The 26,668-nt window shown below is 38.5% G+C and overlaps 1 protein-coding gene across 1 annotated transcript in view; it reads right to left on the bottom strand.

Moving 5' to 3' along the window:
• LOC136154640 (probable ATP-dependent RNA helicase DDX4) overlaps positions 1-26,668 on the bottom strand; it is a 77,966-nt gene that overhangs the window by 37,738 nt on the left and 13,560 nt on the right. The window contains exons 4-8 of the mRNA XM_065916842.1: positions 23,161-23,262; positions 17,434-17,535; positions 11,705-11,806; positions 5,977-6,078; positions 248-349 (exon numbers count right to left, since the gene is read on the bottom strand). Coding sequence (XP_065772914.1) covers positions 248-349; positions 5,977-6,078; positions 11,705-11,806; positions 17,434-17,535; positions 23,161-23,262 — 510 coding nt within the window. The remainder of the gene's footprint in view (positions 1-247; positions 350-5,976; positions 6,079-11,704; positions 11,807-17,433; positions 17,536-23,160; positions 23,263-26,668) is intronic.

The following is a 26,668-nucleotide window of genomic DNA, read 5'->3' as shown; positions in this document are numbered from 1 at the left end:
TTCACAGCATGTAATATTAAAGAACTGCATCACACAAACTGTTAGAAAATTCACATACTCTCATTTAATCTATAAGGAATTACGTACGTCTACAAAATAATATTTTGCATAGCATAAGTCATTATGTACCTGCCAGCCATTATACTAAACCGTTCTCATAAAGTCATAATAATCTTATATGTGATAGGTGTTATTTTTAATCATTTCTTTAATAAATGAAGCACAGTATTTGCAATCCACTACTAACTTGAACTTCCTAGACCAGATCCTCCAAGGCAGCCTCGGAAACTACCTCTTCCACCTCTTCCGGACGATCCTGAAGCTTCTGAATCACTGCCGACTTGATAACCTGTAACATTAAAACACAAGCACACAAATGACACAGAAACCAACAAAGAAATCTTGGGGACATGGTGGCCAAGTTAATTTAAACCTTGCATAACTCAATGACTTTAATATTTTAAGTCATCAACAGATAGTTACTAAATAGAAATGCTGTGTTTGACCTACAAATGATCAACTTTACCAGTAAATAAATAAAAGCTATGATCTTTTTTTTTTTAATCCACTGTGTGCTTTGGGAACAAAACCTAAACATGACTAAAAAGAAAAAGTGACACCTATAAACACTGTGGTGTTGGAGAAGACTCTTGAGAGTCCCTTGCACTGCAAGGACATCAAACCAGTCAATCCTAAAGCAAATAACTCCTGATTATTCATTGGAAGGACTGATGCTGAAGCTGAAACTCCAATATTTTGGCCACCTGATGCGAAGAACTGACTCATTGGAAAAGACCCTGATGCTGGGAGAGATTGAAGATGGGAGGAGAAGGGGATGACAGAGGATAAGATGGCTGGATGGCATCACCGACTCAACGGACATGAGTTTGAACAAGCTATGGGTGCTGGTGATGGACAGGGAAGCGTGGTGTGCTGAGACCACAGGGTCACAGAGAGCCTGAGTGACTGGACTGAACTGAATGTCCTGAAAATATCAATTAGGCCTAACTGTCCTAATATGTCATCTAGGATCTCTGTTGCCTTATCGATTTTCTGTCTGGAAGATTTGTCCACTGACGTCAGTGAGGTGTTAAAGTCTCCTCTATGATTGTATTCCCATCCATTTCTTCCTTTAGGTCTGTTAGTATTTGCTTTCTATATTTCAGTTCAGTTCAGTTGGGCAGTCTTGTCTGACTCTTTGTGACCCCACTGGACTTCCCATCTCTCAGAATTTTCCACAGTTTATTGTGATCCACACAGTCGAAGGCTTTGGCATAGTCAATAAAGCAGAAATAGACATTTTTCTGGAACTCTCGTGCTTTTTCGATGATCCAGCAGATATTGGCAATTTGATCTCTGCTTCCTCTGCCGCTTCTAAAACCAGCTTGAATATCTGGAAGCTCACGGTTCACGTATTGGTGAAGCCTCTCTTGGAGAATTTTGAGCATTACTTTGCTAGCGTGTGAGATGAGTGCAATTGTGCAGTAGTTTGAGCATCCTTTGGTATTGCCTTTCTTTGGGATTGGAATGAAAACTGACCTTTTCCAGTCCTGTGGCCACTGCTGAGTTTTCCAAATTTGCTGGCATGTTGAGTGCAGCACTTTCACAGAATCATCTTCCAGGATTTGAAACAGCTCTACTGGAATTCCATCACTTCCACTAGCTTTGCTCATAGTGATGCTTCCTAAGGTCCACTTGACTTTGTATTCCAGGATGGCTGGCTCTACACTATCATGATTATCTGGGTCATGAAGATCTTTTTTGTACAGTTCTTCTGTATATTCTTGCCACATCTTCTTAATATTTCTGCTTCTGTTAGGTCCATACCATTTCTGTCCTTTATTGAGCCTATCGTTGCATGAAATATTCCCTTGGTATCTCTAATTTTCTTGAAGAGATGTCTAGTCTTTCCCCTTCTATTGTTTCCCTCTATTTCTTTGCACTGATCACTGAGGAAGGCTTTCTTTCTCTCTCTGCTATTCTGTGGAACTCGCATTCTTTGGAATACCTTATTCTTACGCTATTTTATCTTATTTTATGACTACAGATAGGATATCTGCCATACATCTACTAATTGAACTGCATGGAAGGCTGTTATCTTCTGTATGCTGATTTCACAACCTAACACATTATGATATTATTTTCAGTGGTTGATAAACTATGCATTCTTTTGGATTTTACAAATAGATAATCAAGTCATATGCTGTGCTTTCTTGTCAAGGTCCTGTATCTTCAATAACTTTTTTCTGATTGCACTGGCCTTCCACACAACATTAGGTAGAAACAGAGGTGGTGGAGTAGCAGGCAATGATGATGCCCCTCCTGGACTCCTTCACTGGACCAGTGCACTGTCGCCAGCCCCAGTAGGAAACCGGATCATATTTGCATACTTATTTTGAAGAACTGCCCTGGACCAATGGGAGTGGCCTCCATGGGATGCCATGGGAAGTGGTGCCCACCCCATGGAGCAGCCCACAGCCACGTAACCCCATACATTTTTATATGTTCGGTTTTTATAGTCATCCCATTCTAAATATTTCATCATTTCCACATAAACTGCAATTCATAAACTGAGAAATGCAGTTCCCAAAGCACAAGGGTCAGGCCTCTGTTATTGATTTCTACTTTTAATGCATTTTAACAAGTACAATATCCACCTTAATAGTTACAATATGGTCTACGATATAAATTTTATGATATATCTTGGGCCTTTCCTTTAGCCTTAATAGATTTTCAAATTGTGTATATTTTCTGTATGCTGGAAAAGGATTTGTAATTTGCGAATATATCACTTCAAACACAACTATTAAATCAGGCTTAATAACTGATATTCAAATCTTATATTCAAATCTGTAATCTTACTCATTTGTGGTCTATCAGTTTTTGAAAAATAAAATAGTTTAAAATCCTAATGGTGAATAACTGTTTCACTAGGGTTTGCACATTTTTCCTTATTTCAATTTTTGCCCTGTATAGTTTAAGACTATGCTGTTAGATTCAAGGCATGTTCAGAACTATATCTGCCTTAAGAGTCTATTTTGTCTATTTCTACATCAGCTTTCTTTAATAACGTACTGATATTTTTTCTCTTTATTCTCAACTCTGCATTGAAATGCTCACATAAAATTACTGATACATGTATTTTCACTCCTATCATCTTATTTTGTGTTTTCTCTTCACCGGTTTCTTTCAATGCTTCCTCTTTGCCTCTCTGGCCTTCTATTAGATATCCCCAAAGGCTGTATTTTATTTAATGATCTTACTGACATCCTTCAATGTCACCATGGATACTGAAGCTATTATTAAAATTATTTTCAACCTAATCTCCTTCCTACAAAGTCCTCTCCTCTTTCTACTGTATTTCCTCCACTAGTAGGTTACTTATTTTATTCTTTTTCTGATTACCCCAACTTTTACCATATGTAAGAAATCTTTAATTTCAATCTATTCTTCTTTTTACTAATAAGAACTGACAAAGAACTGTCTTTTCATTTGTTAAAATTTTAGTTCTTTTTATTTCTAAATAACCCTAAATTAATCATCATTATCACTAGCTCATGCAGTCAATATGCTTTCAATTATACCAATATGCTTACGAATTTTGAAATGTTATTTATCTATTTTGGCTCATCATTGCTTCCTACTTTCTTCCAAAGCTCAGTTTCCTTTTTACTAATATGATTGAACAGTCCTTTCCTCAATCCCCTAAAAGTATTAAACATCAACTTTACCCAAAATATTATTTCTAACACCCAAATTATCTGAAAACAGCAGCTTGGGTTCAGAGTTATTCTCCCTTAGTATTCTGAATTCTACCTTACCCTGACCTCTGCCACTACTGAAAAAAATTTATGCTGTTGACCTACTGTTCTTTTATCAGTTCAGTACAGTCTCTCAGTCATGTCTGACTCTTTGCGACCCGATGGACTGCAGCACACCAGGCTTCCCTGTCCAGCACCAACTCCTGAAGCTTACTCAGACTCATGTCCATCGAGTCGGGTGACACCAAACATCTCATCTTCTGTCGTCCCCTTCTCCTCCCACCTTCAATCTTTCCCAGCATCAGGGTCTCTTCCAATGAGTCAGTTCTTCGCACCAGGTGGCCAAAGTATCGAAGCTTCAGTTTCAGCATCAGTCCTTCCAATGAATATTTAGGACTGATTTCCTTTAGGATTGACTGGTTTGATCTCCTTGTAGTCCAAGGGACTTTCAAGAGTCTTCTCCAACACCACAGTTCAAAAGCATCAATTCTTTCTGAGCTCACTTTTCTTTAACAGTCCAACTCTCACATCCATACATGACTCCTGGAAAAACCGTAACGTTGACCAGGAGGACTTTTGTTGGCAAAGTAATGTCTCTGCTTTTTAATATGCTGTCTGGGTCATAGGTTTTCTTCCAAGGAGCAACCATCTTTTAATTTCATGGCTGCAGTCACTATCGGCAGTGATTCCAGAACCCAAGAAAATAAAGTCTGCCACTGTTTTCCCCATCTATTTGCCATGAAGTGATGGGACCAGATGCCATGATCTTAGTTTTCTGAATGTTGAGCTTGAAGTCAACTCTTTCACTCTCCTCTTTCACTCTCATCAAGAGGCTATTTAGTTCCTCTTCACTTTCTGCCATAAGGGTGGCGTCATCTGCGTATCTGAGGTTATTGATATTTCTACCAGAAATCTTGATTCCAGCTTACACTTCATCCAGCCCGGCATTTCTCATGATGTACTCTGCCTATTAGTTAAATAAGGAGGGTGACAATATACAGCTTTGAACTACTCCTTTCCCAATTTGGAACCAGTCCGTTGTTCCACGTCTGGTTCTAACTGTTGCCTCTTGACCTGCAAACAGATTTCTCAGGAGGCAGGTAAGATGGCCTGGTATTCCCAGCTCTTTAAGAATTTTCCACAATTTGTTGAGATCCACACAGTCAAGGGCTTTGGATTTCCTTTGTGGCTCAGCTGGTAAAGAATCTGCCTTCAATGAAGGAGACCTGGGTTCAATTCCTGGGTTGGGAAGATCCCCTGGAGCAGGGAAAGGCTACCCACTCCAGGATTCTTGCCTGGATAGGTGGATCTTTCTCCTCTGGTGAGTTTTCAATTTTTTTTTTAATCTCTAGAGTATTTTTTAAGGGTGTAAATTTGCTTTTATTTACCTTGCTCAAGACTCTTATACCTCATTCACTCTGGAAAAGTCTCATCTATTATCTTTGAACAGTCTCCTCTCCTTCTGTTCCTATTCTCTCCTCAGGAGATATTTAACTATATGCCACAATAACAGAGCTAATACTACACCACAATATGATATAAGCAAGTTAAATTGCCTTTGAAAAGCAGCACTGTTGCTGCCCCTCAAAATTTCACATTACATAAGCTTACTGCTTATTCTCCAGAATAGCATCCCTTCGTACCCACTGCACTCAAATCAAACTTTATCAGTCTTAAACAGCAACCCTGTGGATCTCTTCACTTTTCAAAAAGTGACAATTCACTAATCTGCTACATATCTATTAAATCATTATATCAGTTTACGTTCTTATTTTCACTATTCTGTTCTCCTCTGTTAAGAGAGACATGCATTCCAAAAGTGACTTCAGGAGACAATATCTTAGCACCAAGGAAAGACAACTGGAAAAATCTAGGTAGAAAGCCACACTGGTATAAGAAGGTATAATGGAATCATGAGAATGCCACTTATTTGTAAGGTCAGCCATCTTTATCAAAGCTCTAAAACGCTTCACAGCATGTAATATTAAAGAACTGCATCACACAAACTGTTAGAAAATTCACATACTCTCATTTAATCTATAAGGAATTACGTACGTCTACAAAATAATATTTTGCATAGCATAAGTCATTATGTACCTGCCAGCCATTATACTAAACCGTTCTCATAAAGTCATAATAATCTTATATGTGATAGGTGTTATTTTTAATCATTTCTTTAATAAATGAAGCACAGTATTTGCAATCCACTACTAACTTGAACTTCCTAGACCAGATCCTCCAAGGCAGCCTCGGAAACTACCTCTTCCACCTCTTCCGGACGATCCTGAAGCTTCTGAATCACTGCCGACTTGATAACCTGTAACATTAAAACACAAGCACACAAATGACACAGAAACCAACAAAGAAATCTTGGGGACATGGTGGCCAAGTTAATTTAAACCTTGCATAACTCAATGACTTTAATATTTTAAGTCATCAACAGATAGTTACTAAATAGAAATGCTGTGTTTGACCTACAAATGATCAACTTTACCAGTAAATAAATAAAAGCTATGATCTTTTTTTTTTTAATCCACTGTGTGCTTTGGGAACAAAACCTAAACATGACTAAAAAGAAAAAGTGACACCTATAAACACTGTGGTGTTGGAGAAGACTCTTGAGAGTCCCTTGCACTGCAAGGACATCAAACCAGTCAATCCTAAAGCAAATAACTCCTGATTATTCATTGGAAGGACTGATGCTGAAGCTGAAACTCCAATATTTTGGCCACCTGATGCGAAGAACTGACTCATTGGAAAAGACCCTGATGCTGGGAGAGATTGAAGATGGGAGGAGAAGGGGATGACAGAGGATAAGATGGCTGGATGGCATCACCGACTCAACGGACATGAGTTTGAACAAGCTATGGGTGCTGGTGATGGACAGGGAAGCGTGGTGTGCTGAGACCACAGGGTCACAGAGAGCCTGAGTGACTGGACTGAACTGAATGTCCTGAAAATATCAATTAGGCCTAACTGTCCTAATATGTCATCTAGGATCTCTGTTGCCTTATCGATTTTCTGTCTGGAAGATTTGTCCACTGACGTCAGTGAGGTGTTAAAGTCTCCTCTATGATTGTATTCCCATCCATTTCTTCCTTTAGGTCTGTTAGTATTTGCTTTCTATATTTCAGTTCAGTTCAGTTGGGCAGTCTTGTCTGACTCTTTGTGACCCCACTGGACTTCCCATCTCTCAGAATTTTCCACAGTTTATTGTGATCCACACAGTCGAAGGCTTTGGCATAGTCAATAAAGCAGAAATAGACATTTTTCTGGAACTCTCGTGCTTTTTCGATGATCCAGCAGATATTGGCAATTTGATCTCTGCTTCCTCTGCCGCTTCTAAAACCAGCTTGAATATCTGGAAGCTCACGGTTCACGTATTGGTGAAGCCTCTCTTGGAGAATTTTGAGCATTACTTTGCTAGCGTGTGAGATGAGTGCAATTGTGCAGTAGTTTGAGCATCCTTTGGTATTGCCTTTCTTTGGGATTGGAATGAAAACTGACCTTTTCCAGTCCTGTGGCCACTGCTGAGTTTTCCAAATTTGCTGGCATGTTGAGTGCAGCACTTTCACAGAATCATCTTCCAGGATTTGAAACAGCTCTACTGGAATTCCATCACTTCCACTAGCTTTGCTCATAGTGATGCTTCCTAAGGTCCACTTGACTTTGTATTCCAGGATGGCTGGCTCTACACTATCATGATTATCTGGGTCATGAAGATCTTTTTTGTACAGTTCTTCTGTATATTCTTGCCACATCTTCTTAATATTTCTGCTTCTGTTAGGTCCATACCATTTCTGTCCTTTATTGAGCCTATCGTTGCATGAAATATTCCCTTGGTATCTCTAATTTTCTTGAAGAGATGTCTAGTCTTTCCCCTTCTATTGTTTCCCTCTATTTCTTTGCACTGATCACTGAGGAAGGCTTTCTTTCTCTCTCTGCTATTCTGTGGAACTCGCATTCTTTGGAATACCTTATTCTTACGCTATTTTATCTTATTTTATGACTACAGATAGGATATCTGCCATACATCTACTAATTGAACTGCATGGAAGGCTGTTATCTTCTGTATGCTGATTTCACAACCTAACACATTATGATATTATTTTCAGTGGTTGATAAACTATGCATTCTTTTGGATTTTACAAATAGATAATCAAGTCATATGCTGTGCTTTCTTGTCAAGGTCCTGTATCTTCAATAACTTTTTTCTGATTGCACTGGCCTTCCACACAACATTAGGTAGAAACAGAGGTGGTGGAGTAGCAGGCAATGATGATGCCCCTCCTGGACTCCTTCACTGGACCAGTGCACTGTCGCCAGCCCCAGTAGGAAACCGGATCATATTTGCATACTTATTTTGAAGAACTGCCCTGGACCAATGGGAGTGGCCTCCATGGGATGCCATGGGAAGTGGTGCCCACCCCATGGAGCAGCCCACAGCCACGTAACCCCATACATTTTTATATGTTCGGTTTTTATAGTCATCCCATTCTAAATATTTCATCATTTCCACATAAACTGCAATTCATAAACTGAGAAATGCAGTTCCCAAAGCACAAGGGTCAGGCCTCTGTTATTGATTTCTACTTTTAATGCATTTTAACAAGTACAATATCCACCTTAATAGTTACAATATGGTCTACGATATAAATTTTATGATATATCTTGGGCCTTTCCTTTAGCCTTAATAGATTTTCAAATTGTGTATATTTTCTGTATGCTGGAAAAGGATTTGTAATTTGCGAATATATCACTTCAAACACAACTATTAAATCAGGCTTAATAACTGATATTCAAATCTTATATTCAAATCTGTAATCTTACTCATTTGTGGTCTATCAGTTTTTGAAAAATAAAATAGTTTAAAATCCTAATGGTGAATAACTGTTTCACTAGGGTTTGCACATTTTTCCTTATTTCAATTTTTGCCCTGTATAGTTTAAGACTATGCTGTTAGATTCAAGGCATGTTCAGAACTATATCTGCCTTAAGAGTCTATTTTGTCTATTTCTACATCAGCTTTCTTTAATAACGTACTGATATTTTTTCTCTTTATTCTCAACTCTGCATTGAAATGCTCACATAAAATTACTGATACATGTATTTTCACTCCTATCATCTTATTTTGTGTTTTCTCTTCACCGGTTTCTTTCAATGCTTCCTCTTTGCCTCTCTGGCCTTCTATTAGATATCCCCAAAGGCTGTATTTTATTTAATGATCTTACTGACATCCTTCAATGTCACCATGGATACTGAAGCTATTATTAAAATTATTTTCAACCTAATCTCCTTCCTACAAAGTCCTCTCCTCTTTCTACTGTATTTCCTCCACTAGTAGGTTACTTATTTTATTCTTTTTCTGATTACCCCAACTTTTACCATATGTAAGAAATCTTTAATTTCAATCTATTCTTCTTTTTACTAATAAGAACTGACAAAGAACTGTCTTTTCATTTGTTAAAATTTTAGTTCTTTTTATTTCTAAATAACCCTAAATTAATCATCATTATCACTAGCTCATGCAGTCAATATGCTTTCAATTATACCAATATGCTTACGAATTTTGAAATGTTATTTATCTATTTTGGCTCATCATTGCTTCCTACTTTCTTCCAAAGCTCAGTTTCCTTTTTACTAATATGATTGAACAGTCCTTTCCTCAATCCCCTAAAAGTATTAAACATCAACTTTACCCAAAATATTATTTCTAACACCCAAATGATCTGAAAACAGCAGCTTGGGTTCAGAGTTATTCTCCCTTAGTATTCTGAATTCTACCTTACCCTGACCTCTGCCACTACTGAAAAAAATTTATGCTGTTGACCTACTGTTCTTTTATCAGTTCAGTACAGTCTCTCAGTCATGTCTGACTCTTTGCGACCCGATGGACTGCAGCACACCAGGCTTCCCTGTCCAGCACCAACTCCTGAAGCTTACTCAGACTCATGTCCATCGAGTCGGGTGACACCAAACATCTCATCTTCTGTCGTCCCCTTCTCCTCCCACCTTCAATCTTTCCCAGCATCAGGGTCTCTTCCAATGAGTCAGTTCTTCGCACCAGGTGGCCAAAGTATCGAAGCTTCAGTTTCAGCATCAGTCCTTCCAATGAATATTTAGGACTGATTTCCTTTAGGATTGACTGGTTTGATCTCCTTGTAGTCCAAGGGACTTTCAAGAGTCTTCTCCAACACCACAGTTCAAAAGCATCAATTCTTTCTGAGCTCACTTTTCTTTAACAGTCCAACTCTCACATCCATACATGACTCCTGGAAAAACCGTAACGTTGACCAGGAGGACTTTTGTTGGCAAAGTAATGTCTCTGCTTTTTAATATGCTGTCTGGGTCATAGGTTTTCTTCCAAGGAGCAACCATCTTTTAATTTCATGGCTGCAGTCACTATCGGCAGTGATTCCAGAACCCAAGAAAATAAAGTCTGCCACTGTTTTCCCCATCTATTTGCCATGAAGTGATGGGACCAGATGCCATGATCTTAGTTTTCTGAATGTTGAGCTTGAAGTCAACTCTTTCACTCTCCTCTTTCACTCTCATCAAGAGGCTATTTAGTTCCTCTTCACTTTCTGCCATAAGGGTGGCGTCATCTGCGTATCTGAGGTTATTGATATTTCTACCAGAAATCTTGATTCCAGCTTACACTTCATCCAGCCCGGCATTTCTCATGATGTACTCTGCCTATTAGTTAAATAAGGAGGGTGACAATATACAGCTTTGAACTACTCCTTTCCCAATTTGGAACCAGTCCGTTGTTCCACGTCTGGTTCTAACTGTTGCCTCTTGACCTGCAAACAGATTTCTCAGGAGGCAGGTAAGATGGCCTGGTATTCCCAGCTCTTTAAGAATTTTCCACAATTTGTTGAGATCCACACAGTCAAGGGCTTTGGATTTCCTTTGTGGCTCAGCTGGTAAAGAATCTGCCTTCAATGAAGGAGACCTGGGTTCAATTCCTGGGTTGGGAAGATCCCCTGGAGCAGGGAAAGGCTACCCACTCCAGGATTCTTGCCTAGATAGGTGGATCTTTCTCCTCTGGTGAGTTTTCAATTTTTTTTTAATCTCTAGAGTATTTTGTAAGGGTGTAAATTTGCTTTTATTTACCTTGCTCAAGACTCTTATACCTCATTCACTCTGGAAAAGTCTCATCTATTATCTTTGAACAGTCTCCTCTCCTTCTGTTCCTATTCTCTCCTCAGGAGATATTTAACTATATGCCACAATAACAGAGCTAATACTACACCACAATATGATATAAGCAAGTTAAATTGCCTTTGAAAAGCAGCACTGTTGCTGCCCCTCAAAATTTCACATTACATAAGCTTACTGCTTATTCTCCAGAATAGCATCCCTTCGTACCCACTGCACTCAAATCAAACTTTATCAGTCTTAAACAGCAACCCTGTGGATCTCTTCACTTTTCAAAAAGTGACAATTCACTAATCTGCTACATATCTATTAAATCATTATATCAGTTTACGTTCTTATTTTCACTATTCTGTTCTCCTCTGTTAAGAGAGACATGCATTCCAAAAGTGACTTCAGGAGACAATATCTTAGCACCAAGGAAAGACGACTGGAAAAATCTAGGTAGAAAGCCACACTGGTATAAGAAGGTATAATGGAATCATGAGAATGCCACTTATTTGTAAGGTCAGCCATCTTTATCAAAGCTCTAAAACGCTTCACAGCATGTAATATTAAAGAACTGCATCACACAAACTGTTAGAAAATTCACATACTCTCATTTAATCTATAAGGAATTACGTACGTCTACAAAATAATATTTTGCATAGCATAAGTCATTATGTACCTGCCAGCCATTATACTAAACCGTTCTCATAAAGTCATAATAATCTTATATGTGATAGGTGTTATTTTTAATCATTTCTTTAATAAATGAAGCACAGTATTTGCAATCCACTACTAACTTGAACTTCCTAGACCAGATCCTCCAAGGCAGCCTCGGAAACTACCTCTTCCACCTCTTCCGGACGATCCTGAAGCTTCTGAATCACTGCCGACTTGATAACCTGTAACATTAAAACACAAGCACACAAATGACACAGAAACCAACAAAGAAATCTTGGGGACATGGTGGCCAAGTTAATTTAAACCTTGCATAACTCAATGACTTTAATATTTTAAGTCATCAACAGATAGTTACTAAATAGAAATGCTGTGTTTGACCTACAAATGATCAACTTTACCAGTAAATAAATAAAAGCTATGATCTTTTTTTTTTTAATCCACTGTGTGCTTTGGGAACAAAACCTAAACATGACTAAAAAGAAAAAGTGACACCTATAAACACTGTGGTGTTGGAGAAGACTCTTGAGAGTCCCTTGCACTGCAAGGACATCAAACCAGTCAATCCTAAAGCAAATAACTCCTGATTATTCATTGGAAGGACTGATGCTGAAGCTGAAACTCCAATATTTTGGCCACCTGATGCGAAGAACTGACTCATTGGAAAAGACCCTGATGCTGGGAGAGATTGAAGATGGGAGGAGAAGGGGATGACAGAGGATAAGATGGCTGGATGGCATCACCGACTCAACGGACATGAGTTTGAACAAGCTATGGGTGCTGGTGATGGACAGGGAAGCGTGGTGTGCTGAGACCACAGGGTCACAGAGAGCCTGAGTGACTGGACTGAACTGAATGTCCTGAAAATATCAATTAGGCCTAACTGTCCTAATATGTCATCTAGGATCTCTGTTGCCTTATCGATTTTCTGTCTGGAAGATTTGTCCACTGACGTCAGTGAGGTGTTAAAGTCTCCTCTATGATTGTATTCCCATCCATTTCTTCCTTTAGGTCTGTTAGTATTTGCTTTCTATATTTCAGTTCAGTTCAGTTGGGCAGTCTTGTCTGACTCTTTGTGACCCCACTGGACTTCCCATCTCTCAGAATTTTCCACAGTTTATTGTGATCCACACAGTCGAAGGCTTTGGCATAGTCAATAAAGCAGAAATAGACATTTTTCTGGAACTCTCGTGCTTTTTCGATGATCCAGCAGATATTGGCAATTTGATCTCTGCTTCCTCTGCCGCTTCTAAAACCAGCTTGAATATCTGGAAGCTCACGGTTCACGTATTGGTGAAGCCTCTCTTGGAGAATTTTGAGCATTACTTTGCTAGCGTGTGAGATGAGTGCAATTGTGCAGTAGTTTGAGCATCCTTTGGTATTGCCTTTCTTTGGGATTGGAATGAAAACTGACCTTTTCCAGTCCTGTGGCCACTGCTGAGTTTTCCAAATTTGCTGGCATGTTGAGTGCAGCACTTTCACAGAATCATCTTCCAGGATTTGAAACAGCTCTACTGGAATTCCATCACTTCCACTAGCTTTGCTCATAGTGATGCTTCCTAAGGTCCACTTGACTTTGTATTCCAGGATGGCTGGCTCTACACTATCATGATTATCTGGGTCATGAAGATCTTTTTTGTACAGTTCTTCTGTATATTCTTGCCACATCTTCTTAATATTTCTGCTTCTGTTAGGTCCATACCATTTCTGTCCTTTATTGAGCCTATCGTTGCATGAAATATTCCCTTGGTATCTCTAATTTTCTTGAAGAGATGTCTAGTCTTTCCCCTTCTATTGTTTCCCTCTATTTCTTTGCACTGATCACTGAGGAAGGCTTTCTTTCTCTCTCTGCTATTCTGTGGAACTCGCATTCTTTGGAATACCTTATTCTTACGCTATTTTATCTTATTTTATGACTACAGATAGGATATCTGCCATACATCTACTAATTGAACTGCATGGAAGGCTGTTATCTTCTGTATGCTGATTTCACAACCTAACACATTATGATATTATTTTCAGTGGTTGATAAACTATGCATTCTTTTGGATTTTACAAATAGATAATCAAGTCATATGCTGTGCTTTCTTGTCAAGGTCCTGTATCTTCAATAACTTTTTTCTGATTGCACTGGCCTTCCACACAACATTAGGTAGAAACAGAGGTGGTGGAGTAGCAGGCAATGATGATGCCCCTCCTGGACTCCTTCACTGGACCAGTGCACTGTCGCCAGCCCCAGTAGGAAACCGGATCATATTTGCATACTTATTTTGAAGAACTGCCCTGGACCAATGGGAGTGGCCTCCATGGGATGCCATGGGAAGTGGTGCCCACCCCATGGAGCAGCCCACAGCCACGTAACCCCATACATTTTTATATGTTCGGTTTTTATAGTCATCCCATTCTAAATATTTCATCATTTCCACATAAACTGCAATTCATAAACTGAGAAATGCAGTTCCCAAAGCACAAGGGTCAGGCCTCTGTTATTGATTTCTACTTTTAATGCATTTTAACAAGTACAATATCCACCTTAATAGTTACAATATGGTCTACGATATAAATTTTATGATATATCTTGGGCCTTTCCTTTAGCCTTAATAGATTTTCAAATTGTGTATATTTTCTGTATGCTGGAAAAGGATTTGTAATTTGCGAATATATCACTTCAAACACAACTATTAAATCAGGCTTAATAACTGATATTCAAATCTTATATTCAAATCTGTAATCTTACTCATTTGTGGTCTATCAGTTTTTGAAAAATAAAATAGTTTAAAATCCTAATGGTGAATAACTGTTTCACTAGGGTTTGCACATTTTTCCTTATTTCAATTTTTGCCCTGTATAGTTTAAGACTATGCTGTTAGATTCAAGGCATGTTCAGAACTATATCTGCCTTAAGAGTCTATTTTGTCTATTTCTACATCAGCTTTCTTTAATAACGTACTGATATTTTTTCTCTTTATTCTCAACTCTGCATTGAAATGCTCACATAAAATTACTGATACATGTATTTTCACTCCTATCATCTTATTTTGTGTTTTCTCTTCACCGGTTTCTTTCAATGCTTCCTCTTTGCCTCTCTGGCCTTCTATTAGATATCCCCAAAGGCTGTATTTTATTTAATGATCTTACTGACATCCTTCAATGTCACCATGGATACTGAAGCTATTATTAAAATTATTTTCAACCTAATCTCCTTCCTACAAAGTCCTCTCCTCTTTCTACTGTATTTCCTCCACTAGTAGGTTACTTATTTTATTCTTTTTCTGATTACCCCAACTTTTACCATATGTAAGAAATCTTTAATTTCAATCTATTCTTCTTTTTACTAATAAGAACTGACAAAGAACTGTCTTTTCATTTGTTAAAATTTTAGTTCTTTTTATTTCTAAATAACCCTAAATTAATCATCATTATCACTAGCTCATGCAGTCAATATGCTTTCAATTATACCAATATGCTTACGAATTTTGAAATGTTATTTATCTATTTTGGCTCATCATTGCTTCCTACTTTCTTCCAAAGCTCAGTTTCCTTTTTACTAATATGATTGAACAGTCCTTTCCTCAATCCCCTAAAAGTATTAAACATCAACTTTACCCAAAATATTATTTCTAACACCCAAATTATCTGAAAACAGCAGCTTGGGTTCAGAGTTATTCTCCCTTAGTATTCTGAATTCTACCTTACCCTGACCTCTGCCACTACTGAAAAAAATTTATGCTGTTGACCTACTGTTCTTTTATCAGTTCAGTACAGTCTCTCAGTCATGTCTGACTCTTTGCGACCCGATGGACTGCAGCACACCAGGCTTCCCTGTCCAGCACCAACTCCTGAAGCTTACTCAGACTCATGTCCATCGAGTCGGGTGACACCAAACATCTCATCTTCTGTCGTCCCCTTCTCCTCCCACCTTCAATCTTTCCCAGCATCAGGGTCTCTTCCAATGAGTCAGTTCTTCGCACCAGGTGGCCAAAGTATCGAAGCTTCAGTTTCAGCATCAGTCCTTCCAATGAATATTTAGGACTGATTTCCTTTAGGATTGACTGGTTTGATCTCCTTGTAGTCCAAGGGACTTTCAAGAGTCTTCTCCAACACCACAGTTCAAAAGCATCAATTCTTTCTGAGCTCACTTTTCTTTAACAGTCCAACTCTCACATCCATACATGACTCCTGGAAAAACCGTAACGTTGACCAGGAGGACTTTTGTTGGCAAAGTAATGTCTCTGCTTTTTAATATGCTGTCTGGGTCATAGGTTTTCTTCCAAGGAGCAACCATCTTTTAATTTCATGGCTGCAGTCACTATCGGCAGTGATTCCAGAACCCAAGAAAATAAAGTCTGCCACTGTTTTCCCCATCTATTTGCCATGAAGTGATGGGACCAGATGCCATGATCTTAGTTTTCTGAATGTTGAGCTTGAAGTCAACTCTTTCACTCTCCTCTTTCACTCTCATCAAGAGGCTATTTAGTTCCTCTTCACTTTCTGCCATAAGGGTGGCGTCATCTGCGTATCTGAGGTTATTGATATTTCTACCAGAAATCTTGATTCCAGCTTACACTTCATCCAGCCCGGCATTTCTCATGATGTACTCTGCCTATTAGTTAAATAAGGAGGGTGACAATATACAGCTTTGAACTACTCCTTTCCCAATTTGGAACCAGTCCGTTGTTCCACGTCTGGTTCTAACTGTTGCCTCTTGACCTGCAAACAGATTTCTCAGGAGGCAGGTAAGATGGCCTGGTATTCCCAGCTCTTTAAGAATTTTCCACAATTTGTTGAGATCCACACAGTCAAGGGCTTTGGATTTCCTTTGTGGCTCAGCTGGTAAAGAATCTGCCTTCAATGAAGGAGACCTGGGTTCAATTCCTGGGTTGGGAAGATCCCCTGGAGCAGGGAAAGGCTACCCACTCCAGGATTCTTGCCTGGATAGGTGGATCTTTCTCCTCTGGTGAGTTTTCAATTTTTTTTTTAATCTCTAGAGTATTTTTTAAGGGTGTAAATTTGCTTTTATTTACCTTGCTCAAGACTCTTATACCTCATTCACTCTGGAAAAGTCTCATCTATTATCTTTGAACAGTCTCCTCTCCTTCTGTTCCTATTCTCTCCTCAGGAGATATTTAACTATATGCCACAATAACAGAGCTAATACTACACCACAATATGATATAAGCAAGTTAAATTGCCTTTGAAAAGCAGCACTGTTGCTGCCCCTCAAAATTTCACATTACATAAGCTTACTGCTTATTCTCCAGAATAGCATCCCTTCGTACCCACTGCACTCAAATCAAACTTTATCAGTCTTAAACAGCAACCCTGTGGATCTCTTCACTTTTCAAAAAGTGACAATTCACTAATCTGCTACATATCTATTAAATCATTATATCAGTTTACGTTCTTATTTTCACTATTCTGTTCTCCTCTGTTAAGAGAGACATGCATTCCAAAAGTGACTTCAGGAGACAATATCTTAGCACCAAGGAAAGACAACTGGAAAAATCTAGGTAGAAAGCCACACTGGTATAAGAAGGTATAATGGAATCATGAGAATGCCACTTATTTGTAAGGTCAGCCATCTTTATCAAAGCTCTAAAACGCTTCACAGCATGTAATATTAAAGAACTGCATCACACAAACTGTTAGAAAATTCACATACTCTCATTTAATCTATAAGGAATTACGTACGTCTACAAAATAATATTTTGCATAGCATAAGTCATTATGTACCTGCCAGCCATTATACTAAACCGTTCTCATAAAGTCATAATAATCTTATATGTGATAGGTGTTATTTTTAATCATTTCTTTAATAAATGAAGCACAGTATTTGCAATCCACTACTAACTTGAACTTCCTAGACCAGATCCTCCAAGGCAGCCTCGGAAACTACCTCTTCCACCTCTTCCGGACGATCCTGAAGCTTCTGAATCACTGCCGACTTGATAACCTGTAACATTAAAACACAAGCACACAAATGACACAGAAACCAACAAAGAAATCTTGGGGACATGGTGGCCAAGTTAATTTAAACCTTGCATAACTCAATGACTTTAATATTTTAAGTCATCAACAGATAGTTACTAAATAGAAATGCTGTGTTTGACCTACAAATGATCAACTTTACCAGTAAATAAATAAAAGCTATGATCTTTTTTTTTTTAATCCACTGTGTGCTTTGGGAACAAAACCTAAACATGACTAAAAAGAAAAAGTGACACCTATAAACACTGTGGTGTTGGAGAAGACTCTTGAGAGTCCCTTGCACTGCAAGGACATCAAACCAGTCAATCCTAAAGCAAATAACTCCTGATTATTCATTGGAAGGACTGATGCTGAAGCTGAAACTCCAATATTTTGGCCACCTGATGCGAAGAACTGACTCATTGGAAAAGACCCTGATGCTGGGAGAGATTGAAGATGGGAGGAGAAGGGGATGACAGAGGATAAGATGGCTGGATGGCATCACCGACTCAACGGACATGAGTTTGAACAAGCTATGGGTGCTGGTGATGGACAGGGAAGCGTGGTGTGCTGAGACCACAGGGTCACAGAGAGCCTGAGTGACTGGACTGAACTGAATGTCCTGAAAATATCAATTAGGCCTAACTGTCCTAATATGTCATCTAGGATCTCTGTTGCCTTATCGATTTTCTGTCTGGAAGATTTGTCCACTGACGTCAGTGAGGTGTTAAAGTCTCCTCTATGATTGTATTCCCATCCATTTCTTCCTTTAGGTCTGTTAGTATTTGCTTTCTATATTTCAGTTCAGTTCAGTTGGGCAGTCTTGTCTGACTCTTTGTGACCCCACTGGACTTCCCATCTCTCAGAATTTTCCACAGTTTATTGTGATCCACACAGTCGAAGGCTTTGGCATAGTCAATAAAGCAGAAATAGACATTTTTCTGGAACTCTCGTGCTTTTTCGATGATCCAGCAGATATTGGCAATTTGATCTCTGCTTCCTCTGCCGCTTCTAAAACCAGCTTGAATATCTGGAAGCTCACGGTTCACGTATTGGTGAAGCCTCTCTTGGAGAATTTTGAGCATTACTTTGCTAGCGTGTGAGATGAGTGCAATTGTGCAGTAGTTTGAGCATCCTTTGGTATTGCCTTTCTTTGGGATTGGAATGAAAACTGACCTTTTCCAGTCCTGTGGCCACTGCTGAGTTTTCCAAATTTGCTGGCATGTTGAGTGCAGCACTTTCACAGAATCATCTTCCAGGATTTGAAACAGCTCTACTGGAATTCCATCACTTCCACTAGCTTTGCTCATAGTGATGCTTCCTAAGGTCCACTTGACTTTGTATTCCAGGATGGCTGGCTCTACACTATCATGATTATCTGGGTCATGAAGATCTTTTTTGTACAGTTCTTCTGTATATTCTTGCCACATCTTCTTAATATTTCTGCTTCTGTTAGGTCCATACCATTTCTGTCCTTTATTGAGCCTATCGTTGCATGAAATATTCCCTTGGTATCTCTAATTTTCTTGAAGAGATGTCTAGTCTTTCCCCTTCTATTGTTTCCCTCTATTTCTTTGCACTGATCACTGAGGAAGGCTTTCTTTCTCTCTCTGCTATTCTGTGGAACTCGCATTCTTTGGAATACCTTATTCTTACGCTATTTTATCTTATTTTATGACTACAGATAGGATATCTGCCATACATCTACTAATTGAACTGCATGGAAGGCTGTTATCTTCTGTATGCTGATTTCACAACCTAACACATTATGATATTATTTTCAGTGGTTGATAAACTATGCATTCTTTTGGATTTTACAAATAGATAATCAAGTCATATGCTGTGCTTTCTTGTCAAGGTCCTGTATCTTCAATAACTTTTTTCTGATTGCACTGGCCTTCCACACAACATTAGGTAGAAACAGAGGTGGTGGAGTAGCAGGCAATGATGATGCCCCTCCTGGACTCCTTCACTGGACCAGTGCACTGTCGCCAGCCCCAGTAGGAAACCGGATCATATTTGCATACTTATTTTGAAGAACTGCCCTGGACCAATGGGAGTGGCCTCCATGGGATGCCATGGGAAGTGGTGCCCACCCCATGGAGCAGCCCACAGCCACGTAACCCCATACATTTTTATATGTTCGGTTTTTATAGTCATCCCATTCTAAATATTTCATCATTTCCACATAAACTGCAATTCATAAACTGAGAAATGCAGTTCCCAAAGCACAAGGGTCAGGCCTCTGTTATTGATTTCTACTTTTAATGCATTTTAACAAGTACAATATCCACCTTAATAGTTACAATATGGTCTACGATATAAATTTTATGATATATCTTGGGCCTTTCCTTTAGCCTTAATAGATTTTCAAATTGTGTATATTTTCTGTATGCTGGAAAAGGATTTGTAATTTGCGAATATATCACTTCAAACACAACTATTAAATCAGGCTTAATAACTGATATTCAAATCTTATATTCAAATCTGTAATCTTACTCATTTGTGGTCTATCAGTTTTTGAAAAATAAAATAGTTTAAAATCCTAATGGTGAATAACTGTTTCACTAGGGTTTGCACATTTTTCCTTATTTCAATTTTTGCCCTGTATAGTTTAAGACTATGCTGTTAGATTCAAGGCATGTTCAGAACTATATCTGCCTTAAGAGTCTATTTTGTCTATTTCTACATCAGCTTTCTTTAATAACGTACTGATATTTTTTCTCTTTATTCTCAACTCTGCATTGAAATGCTCACATAAAATTACTGATACATGTATTTTCACTCCTATCATCTTATTTTGTGTTTTCTCTTCACCGGTTTCTTTCAATGCTTCCTCTTTGCCTCTCTGGCCTTCTATTAGATATCCCCAAAGGCTGTATTTTATTTAATGATCTTACTGACATCCTTCAATGTCACCATGGATACTGAAGCTATTATTAAAATTATTTTCAACCTAATCTCCTTCCTACAAAGTCCTCTCCTCTTTCTACTGTATTTCCTCCACTAGTAGGTTACTTATTTTATTCTTTTTCTGATTACCCCAACTTTTACCATATGTAAGAAATCTTTAATTTCAATCTATTCTTCTTTTTACTAATAAGAACTGACAAAGAACTGTCTTTTCATTTGTTAAAATTTTAGTTCTTTTTATTTCTAAATAACCCTAAATTAATCATCATTATCACTAGCTCATGCAGTCAATATGCTTTCAATTATACCAATATGCTTACGAATTTTGAAATGTTATTTATCTATTTTGGCTCATCATTGCTTCCTACTTTCTTCCAAAGCTCAGTTTCCTTTTTACTAATATGATTGAACAGTCCTTTCCTCAATCCCCTAAAAGTATTAAACATCAACTTTACCCAAAATATTATTTCTAACACCCAAATGATCTGAAAACAGCAGCTTGGGTTCAGAGTTATTCTCCCTTAGTATTCTGAATTCTACCTTACCCTGACCTCTGCCACTACTGAAAAAAATTTATGCTGTTGACCTACTGTTCTTTTATCAGTTCAGTACAGTCTCTCAGTCATGTCTGACTCTTTGCGACCCGATGGACTGCAGCACACCAGGCTTCCCTGTCCAGCACCAACTCCTGAAGCTTACTCAGACTCATGTCCATCGAGTCGGGTGACACCAAACATCTCATCTTCTGTCGTCCCCTTCTCCTCCCACCTTCAATCTTTCCCAGCATCAGGGTCTCTTCCAATGAGTCAGTTCTTCGCACCAGGTGGCCAAAGTATCGAAGCTTCAGTTTCAGCATCAGTCCTTCCAATGAATATTTAGGACTGATTTCCTTTAGGATTGACTGGTTTGATCTCCTTGTAGTCCAAGGGACTTTCAAGAGTCTTCTCCAACACCACAGTTCAAAAGCATCAATTCTTTCTGAGCTCACTTTTCTTTAACAGTCCAACTCTCACATCCATACATGACTCCTGGAAAAACCGTAACGTTGACCAGGAGGACTTTTGTTGGCAAAGTAATGTCTCTGCTTTTTAATATGCTGTCTGGGTCATAGGTTTTCTTCCAAGGAGCAACCATCTTTTAATTTCATGGCTGCAGTCACTATCGGCAGTGATTCCAGAACCCAAGAAAATAAAGTCTGCCACTGTTTTCCCCATCTATTTGCCATGAAGTGATGGGACCAGATGCCATGATCTTAGTTTTCTGAATGTTGAGCTTGAAGTCAACTCTTTCACTCTCCTCTTTCACTCTCATCAAGAGGCTATTTAGTTCCTCTTCACTTTCTGCCATAAGGGTGGCGTCATCTGCGTATCTGAGGTTATTGATATTTCTACCAGAAATCTTGATTCCAGCTTACACTTCATCCAGCCCGGCATTTCTCATGATGTACTCTGCCTATTAGTTAAATAAGGAGGGTGACAATATACAGCTTTGAACTACTCCTTTCCCAATTTGGAACCAGTCCGTTGTTCCACGTCTGGTTCTAACTGTTGCCTCTTGACCTGCAAACAGATTTCTCAGGAGGCAGGTAAGATGGCCTGGTATTCCCAGCTCTTTAAGAATTTTCCACAATTTGTTGAGATCCACACAGTCAAGGGCTTTGGATTTCCTTTGTGGCTCAGCTGGTAAAGAATCTGCCTTCAATGAAGGAGACCTGGGTTCAATTCCTGGGTTGGGAAGATCCCCTGGAGCAGGGAAAGGCTACCCACTCCAGGATTCTTGCCTAGATAGGTGGATCTTTCTCCTCTGGTGAGTTTTCAATTTTTTTTTAATCTCTAGAGTATTTTGTAAGGGTGTAAATTTGCTTTTATTTACCTTGCTCAAGACTCTTATACCTCATTCACTCTGGAAAAGTCTCATCTATTATCTTTGAACAGTCTCCTCTCCTTCTGTTCCTATTCTCTCCTCAGGAGATATTTAACTATATGCCACAATAACAGAGCTAATACTACACCACAATATGATATAAGCAAGTTAAATTGCCTTTGAAAAGCAGCACTGTTGCTGCCCCTCAAAATTTCACATTACATAAGCTTACTGCTTATTCTCCAGAATAGCATCCCTTCGTACCCACTGCACTCAAATCAAACTTTATCAGTCTTAAACAGCAACCCTGTGATCTCTTCACTTTTCAAAAAGTGACAATTCACTAATCTGCTACATATCTATTAAATCATTATATCAGTTTACGTTCTTATTTTCACTATTCTGTTCTCCTCTGTTAAGAGAGACATGCATTCCAAAAGTGACTTCAGGAGACAATATCTTAGCACCAAGGAAAGACGACTGGAAAAATCTAGGTAGAAAGCCACACTGGTATAAGAAGGTATAATGGAATCATGAGAATGCCACTTATTTGTAAGGTCAGCCATCTTTATCAAAGCTCTAAAACGCTTCACAGCATGTAATATTAAAGAACTGCATCACACAAACTGTTAGAAAATTCACATACTCTCATTTAATCTATAAGGAATTACGTACGTCTACAAAATAATATTTTGCATAGCATAAGTCATTATGTACCTGCCAGCCATTATACTAAACCGTTCTCATAAAGTCATAATAATCTTATATGTGATAGGTGTTATTTTTAATCATTTCTTTAATAAATGAAGCACAGTATTTGCAATCCACTACTAACTTGAACTTCCTAGACCAGATCCTCCAAGGCAGCCTCGGAAACTACCTCTTCCACCTCTTCCGGACGATCCTGAAGCTTCTGAATCACTGCCGACTTGATAACCTGTAACATTAAAACACAAGCACACAAATGACACAGAAACCAACAAAGAAATCTTGGGGACATGGTGGCCAAGTTAATTTAAACCTTGCATAACTCAATGACTTTAATATTTTAAGTCATCAACAGATAGTTACTAAATAGAAATGCTGTGTTTGACCTACAAATGATCAACTTTACCAGTAAATAAATAAAAGCTATGATCTTTTTTTTTTTAATCCACTGTGTGCTTTGGGAACAAAACCTAAACATGACTAAAAAGAAAAAGTGACACCTATAAACACTGTGGTGTTGGAGAAGACTCTTGAGAGTCCCTTGCACTGCAAGGACATCAAACCAGTCAATCCTAAAGCAAATAACTCCTGATTATTCATTGGAAGGACTGATGCTGAAGCTGAAACTCCAATATTTTGGCCACCTGATGCGAAGAACTGACTCATTGGAAAAGACCCTGATGCTGGGAGAGATTGAAGATGGGAGGAGAAGGGGATGACAGAGGATAAGATGGCTGGATGGCATCACCGACTCAACGGACATGAGTTTGAACAAGCTATGGGTGCTGGTGATGGACAGGGAAGCGTGGTGTGCTGAGACCACAGGGTCACAGAGAGCCTGAGTGACTGGACTGAACTGAATGTCCTGAAAATATCAATTAGGCCTAACTGTCCTAATATGTCATCTAGGATCTCTGTTGCCTTATCGATTTTCTGTCTGGAAGATTTGTCCACTGACGTCAGTGAGGTGTTAAAGTCTCCTCTATGATTGTATTCCCATCCATTTCTTCCTTTAGGTCTGTTAGTATTTGCTTTCTATATTTCAGTTCAGTTCAGTTGGGCAGTCTTGTCTGACTCTTTGTGACCCCACTGGACTTCCCATCTCTCAGAATTTTCCACAGTTTATTGTGATCCACACAGTCGAAGGCTTTGGCATAGTCAATAAAGCAGAAATAGACATTTTTCTGGAACTCTCGTGCTTTTTCGATGATCCAGCAGATATTGGCAATTTGATCTCTGCTTCCTCTGCCGCTTCTAAAACCAGCTTGAATATCTGGAAGCTCACGGTTCACGTATTGGTGAAGCCTCTCTTGGAGAATTTTGAGCATTACTTTGCTAGCGTGTGAGATGAGTGCAATTGTGCAGTAGTTTGAGCATCCTTTGGTATTGCCTTTCTTTGGGATTGGAATGAAAACTGACCTTTTCCAGTCCTGTGGCCACTGCTGAGTTTTCCAAATTTGCTGGCATGTTGAGTGCAGCACTTTCACAGAATCATCTTCCAGGATTTGAAACAGCTCTACTGGAATTCCATCACTTCCACTAGCTTTGCTCATAGTGATGCTTCCTAAGGTCCACTTGACTTTGTATTCCAGGATGGCTGGCTCTACACTATCATGATTATCTGGGTCATGAAGATCTTTTTTGTACAGTTCTTCTGTATATTCTTGCCACATCTTCTTAATATTTCTGCTTCTGTTAGGTCCATACCATTTCTGTCCTTTATTGAGCCTATCGTTGCATGAAATATTCCCTTGGTATCTCTAATTTTCTTGAAGAGATGTCTAGTCTTTCCCCTTCTATTGTTTCCCTCTATTTCTTTGCACTGATCACTGAGGAAGGCTTTCTTTCTCTCTCTGCTATTCTGTGGAACTCGCATTCTTTGGAATACCTTATTCTTACGCTATTTTATCTTATTTTATGACTACAGATAGGATATCTGCCATACATCTACTAATTGAACTGCATGGAAGGCTGTTATCTTCTGTATGCTGATTTCACAACCTAACACATTATGATATTATTTTCAGTGGTTGATAAACTATGCATTCTTTTGGATTTTACAAATAGATAATCAAGTCATATGCTGTGCTTTCTTGTCAAGGTCCTGTATCTTCAATAACTTTTTTCTGATTGCACTGGCCTTCCACACAACATTAGGTAGAAACAGAGGTGGTGGAGTAGCAGGCAATGATGATGCCCCTCCTGGACTCCTTCACTGGACCAGTGCACTGTCGCCAGCCCCAGTAGGAAACCGGATCATATTTGCATACTTATTTTGAAGAACTGCCCTGGACCAATGGGAGTGGCCTCCATGGGATGCCATGGGAAGTGGTGCCCACCCCATGGAGCAGCCCACAGCCACGTAACCCCATACATTTTTATATGTTCGGTTTTTATAGTCATCCCATTCTAAATATTTCATCATTTCCACATAAACTGCAATTCATAAACTGAGAAATGCAGTTCCCAAAGCACAAGGGTCAGGCCTCTGTTATTGATTTCTACTTTTAATGCATTTTAACAAGTACAATATCCACCTTAATAGTTACAATATGGTCTACGATATAAATTTTATGATATATCTTGGGCCTTTCCTTTAGCCTTAATAGATTTTCAAATTGTGTATATTTTCTGTATGCTGGAAAAGGATTTGTAATTTGCGAATATATCACTTCAAACACAACTATTAAATCAGGCTTAATAACTGATATTCAAATCTTATATTCAAATCTGTAATCTTACTCATTTGTGGTCTATCAGTTTTTGAAAAATAAAATAGTTTAAAATCCTAATGGTGAATAACTGTTTCACTAGGGTTTGCACATTTTTCCTTATTTCAATTTTTGCCCTGTATAGTTTAAGACTATGCTGTTAGATTCAAGGCATGTTCAGAACTATATCTGCCTTAAGAGTCTATTTTGTCTATTTCTACATCAGCTTTCTTTAATAACGTACTGATATTTTTTCTCTTTATTCTCAACTCTGCATTGAAATGCTCACATAAAATTACTGATACATGTATTTTCACTCCTATCATCTTATTTTGTGTTTTCTCTTCACCGGTTTCTTTCAATGCTTCCTCTTTGCCTCTCTGGCCTTCTATTAGATATCCCCAAAGGCTGTATTTTATTTAATGATCTTACTGACATCCTTCAATGTCACCATGGATACTGAAGCTATTATTAAAATTATTTTCAACCTAATCTCCTTCCTACAAAGTCCTCTCCTCTTTCTACTGTATTTCCTCCACTAGTAGGTTACTTATTTTATTCTTTTTCTGATTACCCCAACTTTTACCATATGTAAGAAATCTTTAATTTCAATCTATTCTTCTTTTTACTAATAAGAACTGACAAAGAACTGTCTTTTCATTTGTTAAAATTTTAGTTCTTTTTATTTCTAAATAACCCTAAATTAATCATCATTATCACTAGCTCATGCAGTCAATATGCTTTCAATTATACCAATATGCTTACGAATTTTGAAATGTTATTTATCTATTTTGGCTCATCATTGCTTCCTACTTTCTTCCAAAGCTCAGTTTCCTTTTTACTAATATGATTGAACAGTCCTTTCCTCAATCCCCTAAAAGTATTAAACATCAACTTTACCCAAAATATTATTTCTAACACCCA

This window comes from Muntiacus reevesi, chromosome X, assembly GCF_963930625.1.
Source record: "Muntiacus reevesi chromosome X, mMunRee1.1, whole genome shotgun sequence".
Lineage (NCBI taxonomy): Eukaryota > Metazoa > Chordata > Mammalia > Artiodactyla > Cervidae > Muntiacus > Muntiacus reevesi.
This window is presented reverse-complemented; position numbering and strand designations above follow the sequence as displayed.